The 24,395-nt window shown below is 42.4% G+C and overlaps 3 protein-coding genes across 3 annotated transcripts; 2 read left to right on the forward strand and 1 right to left on the reverse strand.

The window, feature by feature from the left end:
• Positions 1–497: 497 nt before the first annotated feature.
• On the forward strand, positions 498–6,369 carry LOC107192518 (probable multidrug resistance-associated protein lethal(2)03659). Its single transcript, XM_015581797.1, has 16 exons — positions 498–571; positions 652–762; positions 844–1,231; positions 1,675–1,806; positions 1,882–2,073; positions 2,137–2,445; positions 2,543–3,058; positions 3,203–3,508; positions 3,607–3,813; positions 3,952–4,453; positions 4,520–4,750; positions 4,807–5,043; positions 5,104–5,366; positions 5,433–5,872; positions 5,947–6,076; positions 6,157–6,369. Exons 1-16 carry the CDS (start codon positions 498–500, stop codon positions 6,367–6,369), a joined length of 4,251 nt encoding a protein of 1,416 aa, XP_015437283.1.
• Positions 6,370–6,946: 577 nt separating this feature from the next.
• LOC107192519 (multidrug resistance-associated protein 4-like) lies at positions 6,947–14,008 on the forward strand. The gene is made up of 16 exons (XM_015581799.1): positions 6,947–7,020; positions 7,667–7,777; positions 7,860–8,250; positions 9,031–9,162; positions 9,234–9,425; positions 9,495–9,803; positions 10,087–10,620; positions 10,765–11,070; positions 11,169–11,375; positions 11,457–11,958; positions 12,029–12,259; positions 12,331–12,567; positions 12,637–12,899; positions 12,966–13,405; positions 13,480–13,609; positions 13,690–14,008. The coding sequence occupies exons 1-16, from the start codon at positions 6,947–6,949 to the stop codon at positions 13,900–13,902; spliced, it is 4,272 nt and encodes a 1,423-aa protein (XP_015437285.1). The 3' UTR covers positions 13,903–14,008.
• A 4,041-nt stretch (positions 14,009–18,049) lies between these two features.
• Positions 18,050–21,727, reverse strand: LOC107192609. Its single transcript, XM_015581907.1, is given in 4 exon segments — positions 18,050–18,153; positions 18,625–19,321; positions 19,683–20,312; positions 20,458–21,727. Coding segments are annotated over 4 exon segments (2,685 nt in total). The 5' UTR covers positions 21,713–21,727; the 3' UTR covers position 18,050.
• Positions 21,728–24,395: the final 2,668 nt, after the last annotated feature.

Below are 24,395 nucleotides of genomic sequence, written 5' to 3' on the forward strand. Positions count from 1 at the left end.
CACAAAAGTGTTTTATTCGAAAAATAACTGAGCAACAATCCACCCCCATCGCGAGGAATGATCGCCGAAAAGGTCTGTGCACGTTCAAATTACCAGTAGCTTATTGGTTGGCGCCGCGCCTGCGCAATAGGATTCAACTCTCCGGGCGGGAAATTTAAAATTGAAATGCTACGGATTGAAAAATGATATGACGGATAATTTTTAAAGAAGTAATATATAAAACACGTTAAAACAGTTGTATAACATAAATTTCTGCGGCTAAACAGCAACTTTAGCATATCACCAATGAAAATTCAGTTTTCGCTTATTCATGAAATAAATCTTATTGTCAGCAAATCTGTTATGCATTACTTATCGGTAAGAATAAATATTCTAGTAGCTACAATTCAAATCACGGCGATAGCAAAGCAAGAACAGTTTCTAGGGTTGCGTTAAAGGAAATTGTATCGGATCGAAGACGACGGCTGGTTGCTTTTGTAAACGCAAGGAATCCAATAATGGAACCGAAAGTAGTGTACACTAAACGCAGTCCCAAAGAGACTACCGGTCCACTGAGTCGATTATTCTTTGGGTATGTATCCCTTCGTCCTATTAATTCTTCTTCGTTTCGTAGAACCAGTGACGTTTATTCTCTGTATTTCCATGATGTAGATGGACAAGGAAATTGTTTCTCAAAGGCACCAGGAGAAACTTGACCCTATCGGATCTCTATTGCCCCATGAAATCGGATGAATCCGAGGGACTTGGCGACCGATTGGCCACGTAAGAATCCATGTACCTGAAAACGATCGGTTTTTGAAATCGTGGTCGAGGTATTAATATCGAGCGTTCTACGCCGCACAGGTCATGGGAACGTGAATTGCAGAAATCGGTGTCGAAAGAGGACACGAACGAAACGTATAAGCGAAACTCGAATGAAAAAGGTTCTCCCCTGTTGGCATTGGCAGTCGTTCGAGCATTTTGGCCAGAATTCATTATCACATCCGTCCTTTACGGGCTCCAATACGTGGTCCTGCAGATGTTTCAACCGATTCTGCAATCTTGGATAATCAGTTATTTTAAAGGGAATCAAGACGCCTCGACAATCACCAAAACGGATGCTCTAATTTACGCTGGCTCACTGACGATCGTTTTGTTAGTCACAGTTTCAGTTAATCATCATGCTGATCTATTGGTGGACCAAATGGGCATGAAGATACGAGTCGCCTGTTGTTCCCTAATTTACAGAAAGGTAATCAAGCATCGGAGCAACGGCTCAGGTGTTCCGTTTAACAATATCGTTCAGAATTCGATGGGAGTTGTGCAGTCGGTACAGTTCACGGATATCCGTTGCGTAGTGACTGTTCATCGGTCAGTTTTATAAATCACAAGTACAAACAAGTAATTCTTTATTATTCTATCGAGAGCCATTTTGTTCGACGTCGTTCCAACGTTTAGAACTGTCCTTCGCCTCTAGCGGATACAAAGTACAGTGATTATGCAGTTTCTCTTGCAATATAGATATTGGAAAATGCTTAACTGACATTTTCGAACGTTATCGGTAATAAATTATGTCGAGCCGTGATATTTTACTAAAAATAATGGACTTGAGCGTTCACTTTATTTATCCTGATATGAACTTTGTACGAGTCTTGGCCAGGTGTTCCTTTCCCATCTCAAAGATGTTATTTCCAGATGCTACGACTGAGTCGTGGTGCTTTGACTCACATCACATCCGGACAGATCGTAAACCTTATCAGCAACGACGTGAGTCGCTTCGATACCACCATGCATTTCGTCAATTTTATGTGGATCACACCTGTTCAGGTACCATCAGTCTTATAGTTTTTGAATGACAAATGATAACAGTTAATGCCTGACGTTATATCGAACGTTCCGCAGACACTTATTGTCGCGATGATAGTATGGGACCAGATTGGACTCGCGACCATCGTGACATGCGGATCACTTTTTGTAATCATATTTCCGGTTATCGTAATCACTAACCGACTAAGTGACAGATTCCGGGAGATCATAGCAGTGGTAACAGACACAAGGGTGCAACTAATGCATGAAGTATTAACGGGCATTCAGGTAAGTGACCATTAGAAACGAAAAAACAAATATATCGGTCAAAGATCTAATCTTTTAAATAAGGTAATCAAAATGTACGCTTGGGAGAAGACGTTCGCCAAGATCCTAAGTACTATCAGAGCCGAGGAACTGAAAAAGATCAAAATGGCATCGTTCATTCGAGCTGTACACATGTCCCTCATAGTGATACCGAACCGACTGGTTCTCTATCTCACCCTTTTGTCTTACGTTCTAATGGGAAACCAGATCCAGCCGAACATAACGTTTATGTTGGTGAGCTACTTTCAGCATATCCAACTGACGCTTGGGTACTTCGTACCAGTGGGGGTTATGCTTATTAGGGAGTCCTTGGTGTCCCTCAACAGAATAGAGGTTTGTACCTGAAACAGAAGAATAGTCATCGTCTGTCGCATGATCGCAGAAAACGGAATTTCGAACTATGTCCGTTATGCCTGAATTTTACTTTCAGCAATTCTTATTACTCGAAGAACAGTCGAAAGGAAAAATATCGTCGCTTCGAGCACGACCAAATGTTCCTCTAAAGTTCAAGAAGAACGGTAAGACGGAGAATAGCACGGAAATACCAGATACCGGTAAACCAGAGAACATTTTCGAGGAAATTACGCCAGTTTCGGTGGCACTGGAACACGTATACGCGAACTGGGTTCCGGAAAATTTACCACCAACTTTGTGCAACGTGTCGATGCAGATTCGAGCTGGGGAATTGTTCGCGCTTGTGGGCTCTGTCGGCTCCGGCAAGTCTTCCATCATTCATCTGCTTCTAAGGGAAATATCCTTAGGAGCTGGAAAAGTGAAATTCATCAGTTATCCGGCGAAGGAGATTCAGAACAACAAACTGGGCTATATCGTTCAGAAATTAAATCTGAAAGTCTCGTACGCGAGCCAAGAACCGTGGTTGTTCTCTGGCTCGGTCAGACAGAATATCCTCTTTGGATTACCGTATGACAGAGAAAGATACGTCGCGGTAAGTCCTTTCGAATGTTCACGATTCTTTGCGTTTGCTCTTGGCTGGAAAGTTTCAACCTCCATAAAATTAGAATAGAAGTAGTCACGCACTGTCAGCATCGTCAAACGTGAAATTCTAAGCTGAACGTATTTTGTATTCTAGGTGACGAAAGCTTGTGCGTTAACTAGAGATTTTCAACAACTCCCTTACGGCGACATGACCAACGTAGGCGAGAATGGGTCGTCGTTATCAGGGGGCCAAAAGGCCCGAGTGAACCTGGCAAGGGCGGTCTACAGACAAGCGGATATTTACTTGCTGGACGATCCATTGAGCGCGGTGGACGCACGAGTGGCCAAGCATCTCTTCCAGAAGTGCATTCGGGAATACCTTCGCGGGAAGACGAGGGTTCTGGTCACCCACCAGGTACAATTTCTCAAGGAGGCTCACACTATTGCGGTGATGGATCGAGTAAGCGTAAATCCTTTACTGACTGACGGAACGCAGGTGGCCCTGTGTACAAGATAGTGCATGACTTTTAAACGATACACGCTGGTTCCTCTTTAAAGGGTAGTGTAAGAATGCAAGGCTCTTACGACGAATTGTCCAAGTCTTCGAAGGACTTCACGGAGATAATCGAAGGTATTAAAATGTCAGCAGACGCCACTAGGGAGAAAGAAACCGAGGATATACCATTAAATGAGTCAACGACGAAGAGACAGATCAGTAGAAAGAGCGTGGGCAGATCTTCTATTATATCCACCGCCAGCAGTATAGTAATTATATATAAACACCGTTTATATTGGCACTATTAGAAATGATCCTAATTGGTACACCCATGCAAGGCTATAGATTATAGCCTATAATGAAATTGTAGGAAATCTCCAAGGTTCTAGATATCTTATTGTTTCCAGTTAACCTACAATTACGAGATTCAAGAGTTTGCGCCGTCCGAAGACAACGAAGAGGAAGCCATTGGTCGCGCTTCTGCAAACGTGTACCTTAATTACTTCAAATACGGTGGTTCTTGTTTCGTTTTGGCGATGCTTGTCTTCGTATTCATCGTCTCCCAAGTGATTGTTTCCGGTAACGATTATTGGGTCTCCTACTGGACAAATTTAGAAGTTATCCGACGGTCAGTGGAAAACGGTTCTCAGGCTGACAGTTATCAGTATAGTTACATGTTCAACAACACGTTTTTTTCGAGCATATTTACATTGGACAGCAACGGTCTTCTATCCGAATCCGACGCGCTATACGTTTACGCCTTCTGTATTGTCTCTTGCATCGTGATCGCCTTTGGCCGAGGTTTCTTCTTTATGCAGATCTGTATGGTCGCCAGTCGCAACATTCACAATTCGATGTTCTGGAGTGTGTTGCAGACAACGATGTCATTCTTCCATCGGAATTCGACCGGTAAAGTAATCGAACACGCTTGTAAATGAACATCGACAGAGATTACGAGTCGATTACTCTTTACAGGTAGAATTATGAACAGATTTTCCAAAGATGTCGGCACCATAGATGAATTGCTGCCGCTGGCATTGCTGGAAACTGTTATCGTATTCTGCACTACCTCAGGCATCTTTATTATGATAGTAATCGTCAGTTACTGGATGATTGTACCTCTAACTGTTCTACTTGTTCTAATTTACGTCATAAGATTACAGTATCTTAAGGTTGTGCGGAGATTGAAACGTCTGGAGGGCATAGGTAAATAGTCTTTAGACAAAGGCAACTACATGAATGCTCATTAAAGAAATTTCCAGCGAAGAGTCCCGTGTTCTCGCACATGACCGCTACGCTTGAGGGATTGTCGACGATTAAAACAAGTGGCTCAGATGTATCGAGGCTGTTGCAAAGACAATTCGATCAGTTACAGGATGTTCATACCGGTGCATGGTACATGACGCTTGTCGCGCCATCTGCGTTTGGTTTGTACCTCGATATAGCTGTCAGCTTCGTTATAGGAGCGATTTCTTTTAGCTTCATTCTTCTCGACCGAGGTACGCGTCATTACGAACATCAATATTGTTCACAATAACAATCTGATTACTGTTTGTTAGGTAATACTCTTGGCGGTACCGTCGGCCTAGCTCTATCACAGGCATTCCTTATTCTTGGTACATTGCCCTACGGTATAAAAAAAAGCAGTGATGTGGTAGCGCAAATGATATCTGTAGAGAGGATCTTAGAATATGTTGGGCTACCTAGCGAAGGCAATTGGGAAACTAGCAATCCACCTCCGGCCGACTGGCCGAATCATGGCCAGGTGATCCTGAAAAACGTCAGTTTGCAATACGAAAAGAACGAGGCACCGGTTCTTAAGGTATTCACAAATTACACGCGACCTGTTTACTCTCTCACATTCGATTCTAGAACCTAATTATTGTAGAATTTGAACGTGACCATCGAGCCAGGATGGAAAGTCGGTGTTGTAGGCAGAACCGGCGCTGGAAAGTCGTCCCTGATATCCGCTCTGTTCCGTTTGTTCCCCGAAGGATTGGACGGACAGATAAAAGTCGATGGAATCGACGTCAGCACAGTGGGTCTGCACGAATTTCGCACTAAAATATCCATCATTCCTCAGCAACCGTTTCTGTTCACCGACACTGTACGCAACAATCTGGATCCGTTCAACTCCTACGACGATACGACGTTGTGGGACAGTCTTCACCAAGTGGAGCTTAACGATCTCGTCCTTGATCAAAAACTGCAATACAGTGGAGGCAACTTGAGCATCGGCCAGAAGCAATTGATCTGTTTAGCAAGGGCCGTCTTGAAAAACAATCGGATTCTCATTTTGGACGAAGCCACCGCCAACATCGACAACCAGTAATATCGATTTTTACGCACACGTTGATGAAAAACATTGCATACCTGTTGCCGTCAAATGCCCTTTGTTTCAGAACCGACGCTTTGATCCAGAAAACAATACGAACCAGGTTCTCCGACTGCACGGTCATCACCGTTGCTCATCGCTTGAACACCATCATCGACTGCGACAGGATCATAGTGATGGACGCTGGATGCATCGCGGTACGATTAATTTCAGATTTTTATTATAGAAAATATGGCTAACGTGAAATTCGTAATACCTGATTTGTTTCTGGAAACAGGAATTCGGCTGTCCTCACGAGCTCCTGCGCGACAAGCCCAACGGGATATTCTCGACGATGGTGGCAAACACGGGGCCGACTATGGCGAAAACTCTTCGCGAACAGGCGGAAAGAGTTTCCATAAAAAACAAGATGGAACAAAATCTTAATTTGATCAGGCAGAGCTCCACTGATACCGATGCAACGGACATCATCGCTGAAACTGTTCTGTAAAGTTGTTCAGTCTAACCTGAAACAATAGAATTACAAACTCGAACACAATGGTACAAACAGGTTGGATAATACATCTCAAAAGTCTGATACTTAATAATGCACATATTTTTAAATAAAGTTTGTTGATGTTTGAATTAAATACACGGTGAACGATTCTAAGCGCGGTTCTGTTACCAGTCGGTAATTGGTCGAAAACGCGCAGTCGCGTCCCGTCCACCAAGTTGTAAGCGCCAGATTTTAAAAAGCAATAACGAGTTTTCGCGACGGATATTCCATATTTTGAAATATTTGTTTCTTGTAAATTACACAAACACAGTAATTATCACACAATATCCGACACCGTTCGGATAACCTTGACGGATGTATAGATAAAGTCCAGGCTGTGTGAATTTTGCGACACGAACCGTTTTCCTCCAAATGTGTATTATATACAGTTTATCAGTACGAATAAATTTTAATACGAAAGCCAGACAAGTTCGTACGTTAGTCACGTCAAACCTTCTGCGACTGGAACGTTGACCAATTTTCCGCCAACTCAAATGCACCAGTACCTAGCCGCTCAGCTGAGAACACAGTGATGGAAGTGAAAGAGGTTTACACTAAACAGAATCCAAAAGAAACCGCTGGTGTATTAAGTAAACTATTCTTCGCGTAAGTTATTGTTTATCCATTATGTTTCGTCGATGCAACTCCGTGCAACGGAGGGCAGGTTTTGAGTGTTTAGTATCTGAAATACGAAAAGAAACATGATATCATCGAGAAACTTGCTTTATTACATGGTAAAAATAATACGATGGATAGCTCAAGTATAAAATTACCTGGAAATCATATCGCTGAATATTACGTAACATATGCCAGGTACCTCTCATCTGATGTGTCGAGAAAATTAGCATAGGGTTCACTCAGCGCCGTGTCAGGTGGGCTAGGTGGGGGGGGCTGCAGTCCCGCGGGCCCCACTTTGCAGGGGTGCCCCAATCTAAGTCTTTCATCTATGGAAAAGAATAACTGAATAAAATTTTGTTTACTGTTTCTTTTTGGAATAGCTAGAAATCGCAGTAAATGTAGAAATAAATTGGACCATAGTTATTAAAATATAACGAAGCATTATTTAGTTACCATTTAATTTTATTTAAAGCAAATTTCAATGTTCGATGATTTATGTACTTTACTGTATCTTTTATTACACAAATCCCCCTCCACCGCTTTTCAACCAAGGTGACCCCCTAACCTGGCCTGGATTCACTTGGAAGTTACATTATTACAATTATTCTTTTCATATTTATGCAACAAATCTCAGATGGACGAGGCCATTATTGATTCGCGGCGGTCACAGGGAATTGGAGTTGTCGGACCTCTATCACCCTCTAAAAGAAGACGAGTCAGGAAGATTGTGCGACCAATTGTCCAAGTAAGCGACCGTACGTGTACATACGTTTCATTCTCGATTCGTCGAATCGTGATTAACAGGCGTGATTATTCCTAAAAATAAGGTCATGGGAACGTGAACTGTCTAAGCTGGATCGTGAGGACCCGGCGAAAGAGACGACGCAGGGAAATACAAAAAGGAAAGATCGTTCACCCTCGTTGCTGTTGGCTATGATTCGCGTATATGCCTCGAATTTGTTTTGGCTCGCTGCAATGTACCTGATCAGCTACGGGATCGCGCAAGAATCCCTGCCATATCTACAAGCCATGCTTCTCAATTATTTTCAAGTGTACGACCAATCCACTACTATTAGTAAAAAGGAGGCGTTAATTTACGGAGGATATATAGTAATTTCCTTAACGATCTCGATTTTCGTCTTTCATCACGCTAACTTGGCATCGGCGAGGCTAGGTATGAAGATGCGTGTCGCTTGCTGTTCCCTTCTTTACAGAAAGGTAATCTATAATTATATACGTAAATGATTATTTCCATACCGAATAAGGACAATGTCCACCATTTCTAATCACGTCCCGATTTTAAAGTTAAATAATATATTAGTTGTACAAAAAATTATTTAAATTAGTTCAGTATTTCCATACAAAATGCTACGGCACGCTGTTCAATAGATAGCAGTATTTTAATAGAAATAAATTTAATAAGTGTGCCGTCGTAAATAAACGCGATTTGAGTGGTTCTGAAAAATACTTCTATTCAAATTTAATTATAAAAGGAGGGTTAGATTTTATATCTAATGAGATTTTTTTGCCGTTCGTTGCATAAATAAATAATAAAAATCAATTTCTGCGGTAGCAGAACTCTTACACGATTAGAAATAAGGACATTCACCTTATTCGTTTTGAATATTCGCGACCTCTTTCGATGTAACGAATAGAACATCGTATTGCAACCTTCGAATATCCATGGTGGTCTTTGACCGTGTTTCAAACGTTTCACGATACAAGAAGTAATGCAAGTCACCCAACGAAGGAAACACATCAGTCAATTATAACTGTCCTTCGTGCTCCCGAGATAACGTATGCAATCAACCAGCGAAACTTTCCGTAACGATGAAAATATTCGGAAAACATTGCCGTTATTTTACTAACAGTCATCGGCTGTTCGAATATACAAATTAGCCTCGTCAGGTCAGCATTATACAGCCCGTAAACCTACGTACGATACTACGTCCGTTCGATGGTGTTCTTTTCCCAATATGAAGAGCATGTTTCTCGTAGATATTACGACTGAGCAGGAAAGCGTTGAACGACACCACCTACGGTCAGATTATAAATTTGATCAGCAACGACGTCAGCCGTTTCGATGAATTTTTGCACTACGTAAATTTCATTTGGCTTACACCGTTCCAGGTAGGTATCTAGAAACGTTTTAATTCACAGAAATACGCTTGTCCGTCGTTACATTTTCACGGATCCCGCAGATTCTTGTCTCCTGTCTGATAATATACATGAAAGTTCGAGTCACGACTTTCGTCACCCTAGGAACGCTCCTCCTGTTGACTATTCCGACCCACGCTATATGCGTGACATTGAGCACAAACTTTCGTCAAGCAAGCGCCACGTTAACGGACAAAAGGGTGCAACTGATGCACGAGCTGGTAACCGGTATACAGGTGAGTAAACGTTCGAAAAACTAAATGGTAATTCATCCTGATATTAAGGGTACATTTTTTCTCGACAAGGTGATCAAAATGTACGCTTGGGAAAAACCGTTCTCGAGCATTATAAATGCTGTCAGAGCTAAAGAGATGAAGGTGATTAGAAACACCTCGTTCGTCAAAGCTATATACGCGTCGATGATGATGTTCAGCAACCGAATAATAGTATACGCCAGCCTTTTATTCTACGTAAACACGGGAAACCAGCTTGGACCGAATGTAACATTTTTGTTGATAAGCTACTGCGAGCTGCTGCAGTTAATTGTCGCATTTTTCCTGCCAATAGGTCTCATGCTACTCTCAGAAACGGTGGTCACCATCAAAAGGATAGAGGTTCGTCTTTGTTATTGTATAGACAACGTATTAGATAATAATAATTTATTACTACTATCTACTGCGGATATTTGAAAATGTAGACATTTACTTTTCCTCTTAAGTATCTTATCGAGTTCAGAATAGACCTCGTTGGATCCGATGAAAGTTTTGTCTTTTACTGTATTTCACAGTGCCCTGTATCCGCAGTCTAGTAAGAAATTAATTATTACTTAAATTACGACGTCCAAGACACCAAATAATTCAGGCTCGGTGCGACCAACTCGAAGAGTTTTCATTTCAGCAATTCTTATTACTGGACGAACAATCGAACGCAGAAACGCTTCCAACACAACGGAACGGTTTTCCGGCGTACGAGAAGTCGAAGAAGAACGGGATTACAGGGAAAACGGTAGAGGACGTCGAAATGAAGAACGGGCATTCGCGTACACCAGTGAACAAAGTCGAGGAAATTACGCCAGTTGCGGTGGTATTGGAAAATGTATACGCGAACTGGGTTCCGGAGAAGTTACCACCGACTTTGTGCAATGTTTCGATGGAGATTCGAGCTGGGGAATTGTTCGCACTCGTGGGTTCTGTCGGCTCCGGCAAGTCTTCCATCCTTCATCTGCTTCTAAGGGAAATATCCTTAGGAGCTGGAAAAGTGAAATTCATCAGTTATCCGGCGAAGGAGATTCGGAACAACAAACTGGGCTATATCGTTCAGAAATTAAATCTGAAAGTCTCGTACGCGAGCCAACAACCGTGGTTGTTCTCCGGCACGGTCAGACAGAATATCCTCTTTGGATTACCGTATGACAGAGAAAGATACGTCGCGGTAAGTCCTTTCGAATGTTCACGATTCTTTCCGTTTGCTCTTGACTGGAAAGTTTCAACCTCCATAAAATTAGAATAGAAGTAGTCAGGCACTGTCAGCATCGTCAATCGTGAATTTCTAAGCTGAACGTATTTTGTATTCCAGGTGACGAAAGCTTGTGCGTTAACTAGAGATTTTCAACAATTCCCTTACGGCGACATGACCAACGTAGGCGAGAATGGGTTGTCGTTATCAGGGGGCCAAAAGGCTCGAGTGAACCTGGCAAGGGCGGTCTACAGGCAGGCGGATATTTACTTGCTGGACGATCCATTGAGCGCGGTGGACGCACGAGTGGCCAAGCATCTCTTCCAGAAGTGCATTCGGGAATACCTTCGCGGGAAGACGAGGGTTCTGGTCACCCACCAGGTACAATTTGTGAAGGAGGCTCACACTATTGCGGTGATGGATCGAGTAAGCGTAAATCCTTTACTTACTAGCGGAACGCAGGTGGCCCTGTGTACAAGATAGTGCATGACTTTCAAACGATACACGCTGGTTCCTCTTTAAAGGGTAGTGTGAGAATGCAAGGCTCTTACGATGAATTGTCCAAGTCTTCGAAGAACTTCACGGAGATAATCGAAGGTATTCAAAAGTCGGCCGAAGCAACCAGAGAGAAAGCAACCAAGGATATACCATCGCACGAGTCTCTGATAAAGAGAAGAATCAGCAAAATGAGCGTGGGCAGATCTTCAATCGTATCCACCGCCAGCAGTATTGTAACTATATATAAATTCCGTTTTTATAAGTTAAGTTATAGTTCCGTTTTTATGAGTTCTGGATGTCTTACTGCGTTCCAGTTAACGTACAATTACGAGACCGATGGGTTTACACCGACCAAGGACGAGGAGACAACAGCCCTTGACCGTGTCTCTGCAAATGTGTACTTTAATTACTTCAAATACGGTGGTTCGTATTTCATGTTGGCCATGCTGGTCTTCGCCTTCATCTGCACCCAGTGTGCTACCAACGGTAACGATTACTGGGTATCCTACTGGACGAATCTGGAAACCGTAAGAATATCCGTGGCGAACGATTCACGAACGGCCACTCGTCAATACAGTTACATGTTCAATAATTCTTTTTTATCGAGTATATTTACATTGGATCGCAATGGTCTTCTAACCAGCCGCGATGCTATGTACGTTTATACGTTTTGCATTATCGCTTCTATTGCAACCGTGGTGGGGCGAAGTTTCTTCTTCATGTGGATCTGCGCGAAATCCAGCCAGAAGATTCATGACTCGATGTTCTGGAGTATTTTGCAGTCGACGATGTCGTTCTTCCATCGCAATCAATCGGGTAAATACACTGCTGAACACACTGGCGATATAAGCGAAGATTAATTTTATGATTCCGTTGATTTACGCAGGTACGATCATGAACAGATTTTCCAAGGACGTGGGAAGCATGGATGATTTATTACCGAAAGTGACACTGGACACCGTCCAGACATTTTTAGTAATAATCGGCTCCTGTATTATGATAGCAATCATCAATTACTGGATGATTTTACCTTTAATCATTCTGCTATTCTGCATTTATATATTATTCATATACAATGCGAGAAACTCTAGAAGCATGCAACGTCTGCAAAGCATAAGTAAATAATTAATCTCGATGCGAAACATCCAAATGTGATACGAATGTATTAACCATTAAAGAAATTTTCAGCGAAAAGTCCTGTATTTTCGCATGTGAACGCCACTCTGGAGGGCTTGTCGACGATTAAAACCAGTGAACCGGATGTTTTGAAGCTGTTGCAAAAACAATTCGATCAACTGCAGAATATTCATAGCGGCGCGTGGTACATGTCGATCGTCGCGTCTGAAGTGTTCGGCTTCTACACAGATGTACTCATAGGGTTTTTTTACATATTTATTTGTTTTTCCTTCATACTAACGAACAAAGGTACGTTTATGATCGTCGAAGACCTTCGACACTTTACTTTACGCTAAATTCTGTTTCGTGTTTCGCCAGGTGACATACTTGGCGGTAATGTCGGCTTAGCTTTGACCCAGACTTTCTGTTTAATCGGTATGGTGCCGTTTGCTACGAGGGAAAGTAACTTTATGATGTCGCATATGACGTCAGTAGGGAGGATCTTTCGATATATCGGGCTGCCCAAAGAAGGAGACTGGCAAAGTAGCAAACCACCTCCGGCCGACTGGCCGAATCATGGCCAGGTGATCCTGAAAAATATCAGTCTGCAATACGAAAAGAACGAGGCACCGGTTCTTAAGGTATTCACAAGTTACACGCGACCTGTTTACTCTCTCACATTCGATTCTAGAACTTAATTATTGTAGAATTTGAACGTGACCATCGAGCCAGGATGGAAAGTCGGTGTTGTAGGCAGAACCGGCGCTGGAAAGTCGTCTCTGATATCCGCTCTGTTCCGTTTGTTCCCCGAAGAATTGGACGGACAGATAAAAGTCGATGGAATCGACGTCAGCACAGTGGGTCTGCACGAATTCCGCACTAAAATATCCATCATTCCTCAGCAACCGTTTCTATTCACCGACACTGTACGCAACAATCTGGATCCGTTCAACTCCTACGACGATACGACGTTGTGGGACAGTCTTCACCAAGTGGAGCTTAACGATCTCGTCCTTGACCAAAAACTGCAATACAGTGGAGGCAACTTGAGCATCGGCCAGAAGCAATTGATCTGTTTAGCAAGGGCCGTCTTGAAAAACAATCGGATTCTCATTTTGGACGAAGCCACCGCCAACATCGACAACCAGTAATATCGATTTTTACGCACACGTTGATGAAAAACATTGCATACCTGTTGCCGTCAAATGCCCTTTGTTTCAGAACCGACGCTTTGATCCAGAAAACAATACGAACCAGGTTCTCCGACTGCACGGTCATCACCGTTGCTCATCGCTTGAACACCATCATCGACTGCGACAGGATCATAGTGATGGACGCTGGATGCATCGCGGTACGATTAATTTCAGATTTTTATTATGGAAAATATGGCTATCGTGAAATTCCTAATACCTGATTTGTTTCTGGAAACAGGAATTCGGCTGTCCTCACGAGCTCCTGCGCGACAAGCCCAACGGGATATTCTCAATGATGGTGGCAAACACGGGACCGTCTATGGCGAAAACTCTTCGCGAACTGGCGGAAAGAGCTTGCATGAAAAACACGACGGAACGAAGTCTCGATCTGACCAGGCAAAGTTCCACCGATACCGATGCAACTGACATCATCGCTCAGACTATTCTGTGAAGTAGTTTAATAGAATCGACTGAAATAATACGTGAAAACAATGAACAAAACAACGTTCAATAAATCCATCGACATAAATAGTTAATGCCTATGAATAAACTCAAGCAGTTGCAAATACAAACGAAACATTCAGACTTGTTATATTTATTTAAAGTTGGAAAGTATTTGATACAAGGGTTTCTTTTCAAGGAAAGTGAAAACCCTCATTTTGTCGACGTTTAAAAATAACGCTATCATTACTGTATCTAAAATCCTGTGATTTTCGAATATTCTTTATCGATATCGATCGGTCTGGAATTAGAAATCAGCGGGAACCATTGAAATCGTTAGGAATTTTTTCTCTATCAGATCGTTCGATTTAATGGAATATTATTAAAAGACAAAACGATGTATGTATAAATCAAGTTATAAGACACAGATTGTCCGATGTGCTTGTACCGTGTACTGGAATCATTTTTCCAGTCGATTAGAAAACTCTGCGGGGTGAAATATCACTCGTAAACGAAAACCATACACCGAACAATCGTGAAACAAGCTTTCTTAAAACGTAACCGTGTCGCGTTGATTAAATTGGAAGAAAAGTAGACATTTTGAAAAATGTAGAATCATAAAATTATTATTCTCTCTATATCTGGTTTGGCATCTATTTCTACAAACGTGTAATCATTAATATTATCCCTCTTTACCCCCTGAACGAGAGATTATAGATGACCTTACCGTCACACTTACAGCGTAAAAGGCATTAAGTTTCTGTGATCTGTCTCGGAATCAATCCTCCCTAGCGCAGAACAATTCTGTCTCTGTGTTCCTATAGTAACTTAAGAAGTGAGTACATACAATTCATGTTCTGTGTATAACTGTTGAATACGCATACGTCCTATCATTTTTTATATGTAATTATTTGAATTCTTTTGTATCTTCGTTTTTTCTTTCTCCCCTCGTTACGCGTGTGGCGAATTAGTCGCCTAGAGTAGACCCCTAATAAGTATAGGTTTGCACTTCGTAAAATGTACTTTTTTTTCTCAAAAAACGTTAAATCATATATATGTATATGCACTGGATTAGAATATATTTTCGAGGAATCCGTGATCCCCTATCGAACGGTCTATCAAAAATTTCTCTAATAGTCGCTACGTGTTGAGCTACACGGTCCGAGTGAACCGACAGAGCACTCGGATATTCATACGTCCTGAGTACAATATAATCGATATATATATAACAGAGCGTGTACAAAACGAGAATATTCGCGATATTATTTACATATAATGAAATGAAAAATCACAGGTCAGTTTTAATAAAATTATAAAATACAATGAGTTCAACACTTAATTCTAAAAATGAAGAATTATTCGCCGGTACATTGTACGCAAAGAGGACACGCAAGAACACTGAATCAAGAATGATAAACATATTCGATATAACTTGGAAGAACAATTTCCACTTCCCTTTAAGCATTCAAATACTTCCGGTGAACAACGCCTTGAAAAATATGATTCGATCTTTTTTATATTACCTAATATTTTTTACATGTACGTACATACATGTATACAATATCTTCGATCTCTTGTAAGCTTTTCCACCCTGTTCCTGCTTGAACATTAATTCATATATCTGTCTCGTCAACGAAAACGTACGTTGTCGAAGTACAATGTTTAAATTCAAATCCTGAATGTCGTTCGTGTATATGTATTAAACGCAACGTAACGGTAATTACGGAATTTTTTCTTTTCAGCGGACCGTGTTACATACATTCAGTTCTCGTGACGTGTGTACACTTATAAGCAAACTCTGCTTCCACTAGGGGAAAATATGAGTTAGGTGAAGGGCCTCCTACCATTTAGTTTTGGGAGTTACTGAAATTTATGCCAAATTAATATTCGATTTAACATTTATTTCAGTAGTTTGAATAAATTACCAACTGGTATAAGGCTCTTCTCCAACGACACTTTTTTCCCCTAGCGAAAGCAGAGTTTGCTCGTGAGGGTATGTATCGTGTTATGTACAGAAATGTATGATTTACGTACCAAATCCATTTCACATCGCGAGATTCCTTGCTGACTAGAAATATCTAAACGAACAACAGTGCAGCAAAAACGATTTGCCAGTCCACGCTATTGTAAACGCGTAATATCCCCTCCCCCAAGGAATTCACCCACCATGTGATACAGACTCTGTGTATCAAACAATATACCGAATGTCCTAATTTGTATGCTTTCTAAAAACTATGTTATATACAATACGTATGTTAATGTAACTCTTCAAGCAGCACTTACGATACATATTGTTTATATCCCCTTCGACGTTTAATTATCGGTTCGTGTGATTTACTTTCAGTCCTTGCGGTGGTACTTAAGTGTTACTCCTTAAATTGCGATTCACGTACGGTGATACGAGAGTTCAATTAAAAACTATGGTTGATTCACTCGTTTCAATCGTGACTCGTCTATCGAGGATCGAATATTCCCCGTTGAAAATATTCAATGACAAAAATGTAATCGCATTATAGACGAATCGAAACACTACCTAGTAGGCGATCGTGTCCATTTTCGTTTAAGTAATAATGTATTAGTTGCTCGCGTAACGGCAATTATAGTTTGAATAATAATTGTCTAACTTGATCGAAAACCTTTATAATCGTAAATTATGTCGGTATTTTCCCTTCGTTCGTGTCGACAGCTTCGTGACCGTTTTTTTTTCTTTCTATTCTTTCAAGTGCAACTATAAACTATAGTACCTACTGAATATTGTATAACAGCGATTTTATGAATAATATTTTCTTTAGAATATATCCACGGATGTGTGTCCCCTAAACTTCTCTATTCTATAGTTTTAGTTAGTTGAATCGTCGGATTTTCAATGTCCTTTAGTTAATAAGAATATACTTTACTACTTTTGTTTGTTGTTGTTGTACACGTGTATATGTGCGTATACATATTATTGCAAAGAAAGGAAACGATTTTACCAAAATTAATACAAGTACATAATAAACAACGAGATATTATAAAAATTACAGTCATTCACAGAAAAAGAACAGAATTGAACACTTTCCAGAGTCGACGAGAGAAAACACTGTTATATAATATTGCACTGTAAATCTCAACTATAATATATTTTTTTTTTTTTTTGTTTCTTTCGGGTTTACGTCAACTTCTTCTTGTGCGCTGGAACTTCACCTACAATTGTTCCCTTAAAGGTATATATTTCTGTGTAGCTCGACAAGAACAATTTGACGGACAAACTGGCAAACTGTTCTCATCTAGCTGTAGTCTCCTACATTTAACGAATCAGACATGATACAATATCATGATCAATGTTAAAATTTTGCTTTCGTAATATACGTGAATTCGTTAAAACTGTAGTTCAGAGTGAGAACAAAATTCATAGAAATTGTTCCTAAGCACTACTACGAGAAAAATGCGTTAAAAACGTCGTATGATCAATGTTACAGATAAACAAAATTTGAAACAGTTCTACATTGTGAAATACATATAAAAAGGTTGTTTTTTTTTTTTTTGTTGCATTTACAGTACTTCAGCTACTAGCCTTTTCTACCGTTGCTAGAAACTGTACAATAGCTAATCGAACTTAAAATACTTTTGGCAGTTACGATGTTCTTTGAGCAATGTATGTAATATTTCGTTAGATTATTCATGTATTCCTGTTACGTTACATTATTCGCACTTCATCTTCGCGTTTGTTCGTTACATCGACGAATTAAATAACGTTAATATCTGAATGGAATCCAACTGCATCGATCACATCGATGTCTGCACTTGAGAACGGAATATACATATATAATAGACAATGCTATTGGTACTGCAACCGCTTTAGCTGCCCAAAAATCTTAAACAATCAATGGAAATAGAATCGTAATATATTATATATCTTGTGTCCCTTGCTATTGCATATCTAAGAAATCTATCCGTATCCCGACTAGATGTGTAATCGTTGCAGTATCTAAATAGACAGAGGGTTAACCAAAACTATCCACCTGTTGTTAACAAAAAAAATAAAATAATAGAAAATAAACCGTGATACCTGGGAATAATGTGTTAAGTTAGTGGACGGTGAAGCATAGAGAGGAAATATTGCTAAACGGTTGTCTCCCGGTCCACATGGATATATTCCACGAAACCGGGTTGCTGTTGTCAGGATGCCACTCCCAGCAGTGTCTCCTCTGTCGGTGCTCGTCTCGGTCTATTGCTTTTCTTTGTACCCTTATAATGAACTCCTTTTGTACGTGATTTCGACCTGGGGATGCAATATCGCCGTTATACACAACACATCCCTCGGTTACACAAAGTCAATACACATACAGTGGACTCTAACTATATTGCCATGGTCGGGGCTGTAGGGGAGTAAAATGGCAATGACTTCAGAGCCCCCTCCATGCTAACTTTTATCATCATAACCTCGGCCTCAGCGCCTGCGCAAAAGCTAGAGTGGGAGAGCGAATTTGTTTACTCGAAAGTACGTGTGAAGAGGAAATGCCTAGCGTGGCAATATGTTAAGTGGCAATATAGGTAAGCCGCGTCTCCACTATATACCAAAACAGTGTTATACAACAAATAACTTGCTATATAACACGAAAAATGTTACGTAACATCACGTTATATAACATTTTTCTTTCAAGTTTTATAACTTTGTTATATAACATGTTATGTTACATAGTGTAGACGCAGTTTTAGAATCCGCTGTACATGTAAAATCCGATAATCCTACCTGCTGATCAGCACAGCGAAAAAGCACGCGAACGCGGTAATAATTCCAGCAACGCCGGCGAGTACAAGCCACATTTCCGACGGCAGTAATCCGAGTAATTTCGCCCCGTTGCCGCAGTTCGCCTCGTCATGGCCGGACGGGCAATGAGGTCTTCCGTCGCACCAAAGGCTCGCCGCTATACAAGCGCTCAACTCGGGGCATTTATGAGGACAATCGCCGTTGGATAGAGTTTCGTTCTCTATCCCCCTTTCCGGTAGACGTAACTGTCTACGCAAAGCAGCTCTGCTCTTCGATATCTCCAGCCAAGAGGCCGCTGCCTGACCAGGTTCTCGGGCGACAAAGTCCAAGAGAAGCGCCGGGGGTCGCGGTGGACCTGGCCATTTACCTTCACCGGCCCCGCCCAGCCACTCCTCCGAGAAAACATGAACCGTGAACTCCCTGGCGCCCGGTTCCGCGGGACAAACCACCTTCAACAGCTTCGGCGGCCAGCCGGAGTACAGGAGAATCCGATTTGTCGTCGGGCACTTCGGTTGCTGCTCGTTCATCTCCAACACCGGCGACGGTTCAAGCGGAAGGAACCAACCCCAGGTCAACACGAACAGAGATCTGTTCTCGCGGGCCTCGACCAACCAGGGAAGTCCGTCGCAATAAATGTCCGGTCGCGACAACGGCGGCGACACGAATCTCAACTCGCCCCCTTCAAGAAAGAGCACAGTTCAAATGATTTCTGTATGTACATTATTTAGCAAACTCGGCTTCCTATAAGGAAAAAAGTGGCATAAGAGTAAGGACCTACTACCATTTGGTAAATTTATTTCAAGTAAATAAAGGTTAAATTAAATATTAATTTAGCATAGGTTTTAGTAATTCCGGATACCAAGTGATAGGAGGCCTTTGCAGTACACAACTTTTTCTCCTAGCGGAAGCCTAGTTTGCTCGTGAGGGTGGATAGCACATGACGCCTTGAAGACGTCCATTTCACGGCTATTTTAGGTCTAAGGCGCTTTTAAGCCGTCTTCAAGGAGTCATTAAACGCGTGTATCGACAATTAATCGTACCTTCGCCGCGTACTCTTTGTTTCCTGGGACACTCAGGCGCCCGAACGAGCTCGAAACTGGCGTAGAAGAATAAGGTTTCGAAGTCTTCGTGCGGCGCTTGTTGATCGATCAGAAAGGTAATCTCCAGCGCTCGGCTCGACGAGATGTGTGTCAAGGGTAGATGCGACGTGTTGTCGCACAAACAAGCTCGCGGAAGCCTCACGTCCCGCCAGGGCGCCTCGTATAACACTAGACGAGCTTCCCTGGAGCCCGTTTCCTGTACGCAATGCGGTCGACCGCTGTGAGGATCCGGCTCACTGGTGCAAACGGTCGCCTCGCCCAGACTGACGTTGTACAACGTGAATCGCACCCTCTCGTCCGTGCCCGCCTCGATTCGATACCTGCAATCCAACCTGGTGGAACCACCTCTGCCGAACAGCCGTACGTCACGCGGCGACATCACTTCTCCGCTTCGAACCTTACGCCAGATCCTGCTGCAAACACCGTCGCCCCATGGCTCGCCGACTTGAACGGTCGAAATGAATTCGTATTGTGCCTGTGTAATGATATTTCGCGACATGATCGATAATATTGATTATAAACATATACAGTGTGTCCCAAAATAGCTTCGACTCCCGGAAATGATAGGTTCTTGAGATGATTTGAAATAGCATTTTCGCTAAGGACAAAATTGTTTCAAATCATCCCAGGAACAAATTTCCGGTAGTCGAAGCTACTTTGTTACACCCTGTATATATACAAGTGTATTTAACGATCTGCTTACATTGAAATTAACCGTATATCCTGGTGACATTTCTCAGAGCCGCATGTGCGCATAACTTTGGTGTGTCGTCGCAGAGCGTGGTCATCGGGAACCCGGTGTTCGGGGTACCGTCCCAAAAGATCAATCTCACCGCGCACGGCACGTCCGACTGCGAACTCGCGTTACTTTCCACGCTACCCGTTAGATCTCTCTGGGAGTAAGACGAAAAATAAATCCAGACTCTGTCGCCGGCGGCTCCTTTGATGTTCCACGTACAGCTGGAGTTGGGTGGTAGCGCGTGAAGCGGGGCGCGTAATATGCCGCTTCTTTTGCCGCTGGTACCATTTACAAAAAAGTGACAACCCTGAGGGCCTTTGGCGTAATCGAGCCCGTCCGAATCAACGTACACCACTTGTATCTCGAGCTCGATACGCAGAGCGGACGCGCCCAATGGAATAGCGATCGGGGAACTTCGAAATTCGACTTGCATCGTGGGTCCTCTGGCAGTGATACGCGGTAAAGGGCCGCCGCAGTAAATCAATAGAATCGGATCCTCCAGACGTACACCGTCGTGGAATATCAGCCGATCCTTGTCCGGCGGACAGTCCTGCCATATGCTCAGAGAACTGTTAGCTGTTGTTATACCAGCCGGACCGGTCGGCGTCGATTTCACGGAAATCATCGCGTGCTTGCAGGTCGGCACTTCTTTCTGTCTGATCGTAATTAAACAGCTCGCGTTCCTCGGATATTCCCCGGGATAATTCGGGCTTTGTAGCCTGCATTGCTTCAGATGGCATTCGTAGAAGTTTCGGGAGCAGTATGTGCCAGGGACCGGTGAGCCCCTTTCGATTGGAAGCTCCGGTTTTCCTAATCTGGCGACAGCCTCGTTCCGCGAGACAAATCTGTACCGCAAACGGAACTCAAATGGCACCGCGGAGGGCGCGTGAAATAATCGTATTGACGCTGTGACGGTGCTGGTCTCGCTGTAATAGGAAGCCTTTCCTTCGCCGACCCCGCACCACGAACCGCCGGTGAAATGTCGGCCGAGTTCTGCGAGCTGTAGGGAACCTTCTGGGCAGCTGGTGATAAAGCTATCGGTATTCGGATCCACTCGACCCACGCTGAACGCGTCCCACAAAAGCTGCACCAATTCACCGTACCCCTGACCAGCAGCGGTGAACGTTAAATGACAGAGAAACGGCAAACGTTCCTCCGCCGGTCTCGAAAGATCTAACTTGTATGTACGTCCTTCACGGCCGTGGTAAGTACGATTGCAGGGCGTGCACATCGCAGGCTCGTCGCTATTGTCCCCGCAATCATCTCGACCGTTACAATAAGCATCTATCGGTACGCAATGCCCGTCCCTGCAGGTCAATTCGGCCAGACCACAATCACCAGCTGACACGTGATCTATCCACCCAAACAGCAGCAACAGCAGCAACGGCGACAGAACCAGAATAGTTACCCGAATTCGCTTGTAGCCACCTCCAGCATCAGCTACCTCCTGGAAGGCAACAAATGAAAGTAAATATAATTTTGAAAGAAGAAATTAAAAACAAACGATAGAACTTGAATGAAACAGTTAATTGTTAAATGTAAAGAACACTGTCCATTCGCATAAATAAGAAACATGTCAATCGACTAATATTTCGGGAAGGTAATAAAACTGTGAAGTTGTCAATGTGTGTGTTGTATACGTGTGAGTGTCGGTCAACGATGTCCTCCAATTTGCAAGGTGGCACTCGATCATCTTTTTTCCATTGCATATTTCCACAATACAAAAGGTACTCCCGACGTGTCAAACTGTGCTTTCATTTTAATGGTCTCCACTTCTCGGTCGCTGTATACATGAATTTCAAAATGTTAAAAAAAAAACAAACAAACAGAGATATCATCGTGTACATGTATTCGTTCTCGAGTTGTTTGCGCTAAAGAACGAGTAGGTACTATGCAGAGTCAAATTGTACGTGAATGCACAACCGTCGAGATTACATCAAATCTAGATCGTGAAATTTGCATGCTTGTTCACATTTAGCGTATCTCGTACTTTGAGGTCAATCTTATCAGAAATTTTCTAACTGCAAAAGGACACTTGGGAGTCCATTTCCATTCCTTTTGTTGCAAAAAAGTACCACCAAAGAAACATCGTAGGAATACATCTCGACGAAACTAATTTAATACTCTAAAAGAAAAGAAAAATGTCCCATTAATTCGAGGCCGCCGTTACTCGCCGAAAATCACGACTAGCCGCAGTAGGGTACTGATCTTCAGTCAAGTATCCTTGAATGTATGTCAAAAAGTGTATGAATCTTTAATCATGCATATATTTCTACGAGGATAACTCTGAGAGATTTACCATAATCGTCTGTCATTGAATCGTACATCACAACAACAAGCCCGAGGACGTAATTAGAATTGATGACATCCACCGAACGCGACTACACACGAAAACCGTTACACCGCGATATTGGTCCGTCGAAATAATCGCCGCTGCTGGTGGTAACTACAGCCAACATGATCGAGACAGATCACCACAAACGGTAATTATCACCAATCCCCGTAAAACCTCAGAGAATCGAACACGAACATATCGTCGAATTGCTGCCAATAATCGTTCCTAAAAGTCGCGGTAAAAAGTTCGAGGGACCGATTTCGTACGGGGTCGAATGTCCGAACGACGACACGTAGGTCCACACTGTCGAGAGGTTGATGCGCAACTGCACAGTAAAGAGAAAAGCCCGGAGGGCTGCTTCGCTCGGCTGCAGGGCATACACCGGGGGTAAGGGTGGATGAAACGAAACGGGGCTGAGCTCAGGGCCTGGCGCCTCAATGCATCGATCGTTCTCGGCCCTCTCTCTCTCTCCCTCTCTTCTCCTCTCTCCGTTTCAACGCCCTAAACTATGCTACGTGTATACCGCAGTGACGTAACCACCGATCGCAACACCCAAATTCGTCCGTTCCCCCACGTAGACTCGCTGAATACCTGAGATGTTAATTATCTTTCATAGGTTAACCAATAAAATTGGGGTGGACCTAGATTTATCCTTCGACGAGACGGAACTCCTGTTTGTACGTACTCCATTGCACGGAGGATCGCGATTGAATATCTAGCCGTTCGATACTCATCAATCCATCGATATTTATCGATACGTTCGAGAAAAAAATATTCATTTTTCGAAAATGTATCGGAATTACGTGGTTATTTGTCGTTTATGACGTGTAGCTTGGAATCTAGTGGTGAAGGATTGTTAGTGTTACTGGAGTCGATTAATCTTGAAAGAATGAATGTTTTCGAAGCTATTTCGACTAGCCACGATTATGTGTGATCGACCGGTAGCATCGATGATTTTGAACTGTATTCGATATTGGAATTCGATCGATAGTCAGTTGGGTTTGTGCTGTCTGGCAGTTACTGGGTATTTCTACTTGCATCGATAGAAACGATGACAATGTTCACTGTTGGTAATTATTAAATTGTTTATGTTGTCCTGATACAATATTTAGTTCGTTCGAACCAGCCTCGAAGCTCTCTCGGTACCCTAGTTACACGTCTGAAGGTTAAACGAGGGTAATAACGTTACATGATACCCTCGATATGCTTCGGTACACGCGGATTATCGTGGCTCGTCGAAGCTTCAAGAGAAAAATTCAAACCGCAATGCTGCCGGCCGTTATTAGGGATGAAAGAGACACAAGCGAAGGTTGTAATACAATGAAATGAGATCGTGGTACTCGAGCAAAAAATTAATAAAATAACGCGTTGCAAACCCTCGAATGTTAAATTTTGAATTGTTGATTTTTTGACATTTTTTCTTCAGAAAAAAAAGAATAAAACAAAGTTATGGATTCCCATAAAAACAGTTACTTATATTACTTGTATAAAAACATTAGCTTGTTCAGGATTTAAAGCTATTATAATCGAAAATATAAAAATGAAATTGCGAACACAGAAAACATGTGAATATAAAAAC

Source organism: Dufourea novaeangliae, unplaced genomic scaffold, assembly GCF_001272555.1.
Source record: "Dufourea novaeangliae isolate 0120121106 unplaced genomic scaffold, ASM127255v1 scaffold355, whole genome shotgun sequence".
In the NCBI taxonomy this organism is placed as follows: Eukaryota; Metazoa; Arthropoda; class Insecta; order Hymenoptera; family Halictidae; genus Dufourea; species Dufourea novaeangliae.